The sequence below is a fragment of the Agrilus planipennis genome, unplaced genomic scaffold (assembly GCF_000699045.2).
Source record: "Agrilus planipennis isolate EAB-ADULT unplaced genomic scaffold, Apla_2.0 scaffold64, whole genome shotgun sequence".
Taxonomy (NCBI): Eukaryota; Metazoa; Arthropoda; class Insecta; order Coleoptera; family Buprestidae; genus Agrilus; species Agrilus planipennis.
In genome coordinates, this window is record NW_020438927.1 from 1,301,815 (window position 1) to 1,302,876 (window position 1,062).

Sequence of the window (1,062 nt, forward strand, 5' to 3'; positions counted from 1 at the left end):
TCATTCATCAGTTTCTGCGTCGCCGTCACTACCTACATCCCAATCATCAATAGCATCATCAGAACCAGCACCACTGTCATCAGAACCAGCCACATCGTCATCAGAACCAGCACCACCATCATCAGAACCAGTACTACTGTCATCTTTAGAACCAGTACCACCATCATTAACTGAACCAGTACCACCGTCATCTTTAGAACGAGTACCACCGTCATTATCTGAACCAGTACCACCGTTATCTTTAGAACGAGTACCACCGTCATCATCAGAACTAGCACCACCGTCATCATCAGAACCATCACCACCGTCATCATCAGAACCAGCACCAGCATCATCATCAGAACTAGCACCCACATCATCATCAGAACCAACACCAACATCATCATTAAAACATACATCTCCAAATTTTACTTATCCTGCACCTAATGATCCTAATCAATTAAATTTTTCATATCCATCGCCATACAGCGTTCCATTTAACCTACATCATGTACCTCCGCAGTATTCAAATTATCATGAATATTATAATTATCCGAACCCAAATTATTATCAGCCGTATCATCAACAATATAATGCACAGCCACATAATTATTATGAAAATAGCAATAATAAAATAAGTAATAATAACATTAATCATAATATTAACAATAGTAATAATAGTTCAAATAATAATGATAGTTGTTACAATATTCAGAATCTTTAATACTTTATAACATAAATAAAAGTTAATTAATAATTAATCAGTTTTTGTTATTTCATGCGAGAAGAGTACTGTTCCAACGCTCTTTTAGTAGAAAAACGGCGGTTTTTCGGTGCTTTTTTGGCGGTTTTTCATGCGAGAAGAGTACTGTTCTAACGATCTTTTAGTAGAAAAACGGCGGTTTTTCGGTGCTTTTTTGGCGGTTTACTGAAATGCGGTGCTATTTTAGTGCTATTTCGGCGCTATTTCGGAGGTTTAGTCCTGCAAACGGGCCTTTTTTCGTCGTTTTTTGGAACAATTTACGGTGCTAATTTGGCGGTATTTTAGTTGAGTGAAAAATTAATGAATTATTTTTACTCGGG

The 1,062-nt window shown here is 36.8% G+C and overlaps 1 protein-coding gene across 1 annotated transcript in view; it reads right to left on the minus strand.

Moving 5' to 3' along the window:
* Positions 1-1,062, minus strand: part of LOC112904328 (clumping factor A-like) — a 22,267-nt gene continuing 21,205 nt past the window's right edge. Inside the window, exon 5 of the mRNA XM_025974081.1 lies at positions 1-343. Within this exon, the coding sequence (XP_025829866.1) occupies positions 1-343 (343 nt within the window). The remainder of the gene's footprint in view (positions 344-1,062) is intronic.